The following is a 247-nucleotide window of genomic DNA, read 5'->3' as shown; positions in this document are numbered from 1 at the left end:
GCCGATGTCCTCCCCGAGTACAAGCTGCAGGCGCCGCGGATCCACCGCTGGACCATCCTGCACTACAGCCCCTTCAAGGCGGTGTGGGACTGGCTGATCCTGCTGCTGGTCATCTACACGGCCATCTTCACCCCCTACTCGGCCGCCTTCCTCCTCAACGAGCAGGAGGAGGCTCAGCGCCAGCACTGCGGCTACTCCTGCAGCCCCCTCAACGTGGTGGATCTCATCGTGGACATCATGTTCATCA

General features: G+C 62.8%; 1 protein-coding gene across 1 annotated transcript; it reads left to right on the top strand.

The window, feature by feature from the left end:
• Positions 1-3: 3 nt before the first annotated feature.
• LOC114818969 (potassium voltage-gated channel subfamily H member 6-like) lies at positions 4-243 on the top strand (the record flags this gene model as incomplete). Its single annotated transcript, XM_029087105.1, has 1 exon — positions 4-243. A coding segment is annotated over one exon (240 nt), but the record flags the coding sequence as incomplete, so codon positions are not given.
• Between the last annotated feature and the right edge of the window lie 4 nt (positions 244-247).

Source organism: Antrostomus carolinensis, unplaced genomic scaffold (genome assembly GCF_000700745.2).
Source record: "Antrostomus carolinensis isolate BGI_N321 unplaced genomic scaffold, ASM70074v2 C12471965, whole genome shotgun sequence".
In the NCBI taxonomy this organism is placed as follows: domain Eukaryota; kingdom Metazoa; phylum Chordata; class Aves; order Caprimulgiformes; family Caprimulgidae; genus Antrostomus; species Antrostomus carolinensis.
Note: the sequence above shows the minus strand (reverse complement) of the source record. Positions and strands in the feature narration are given on the sequence as shown.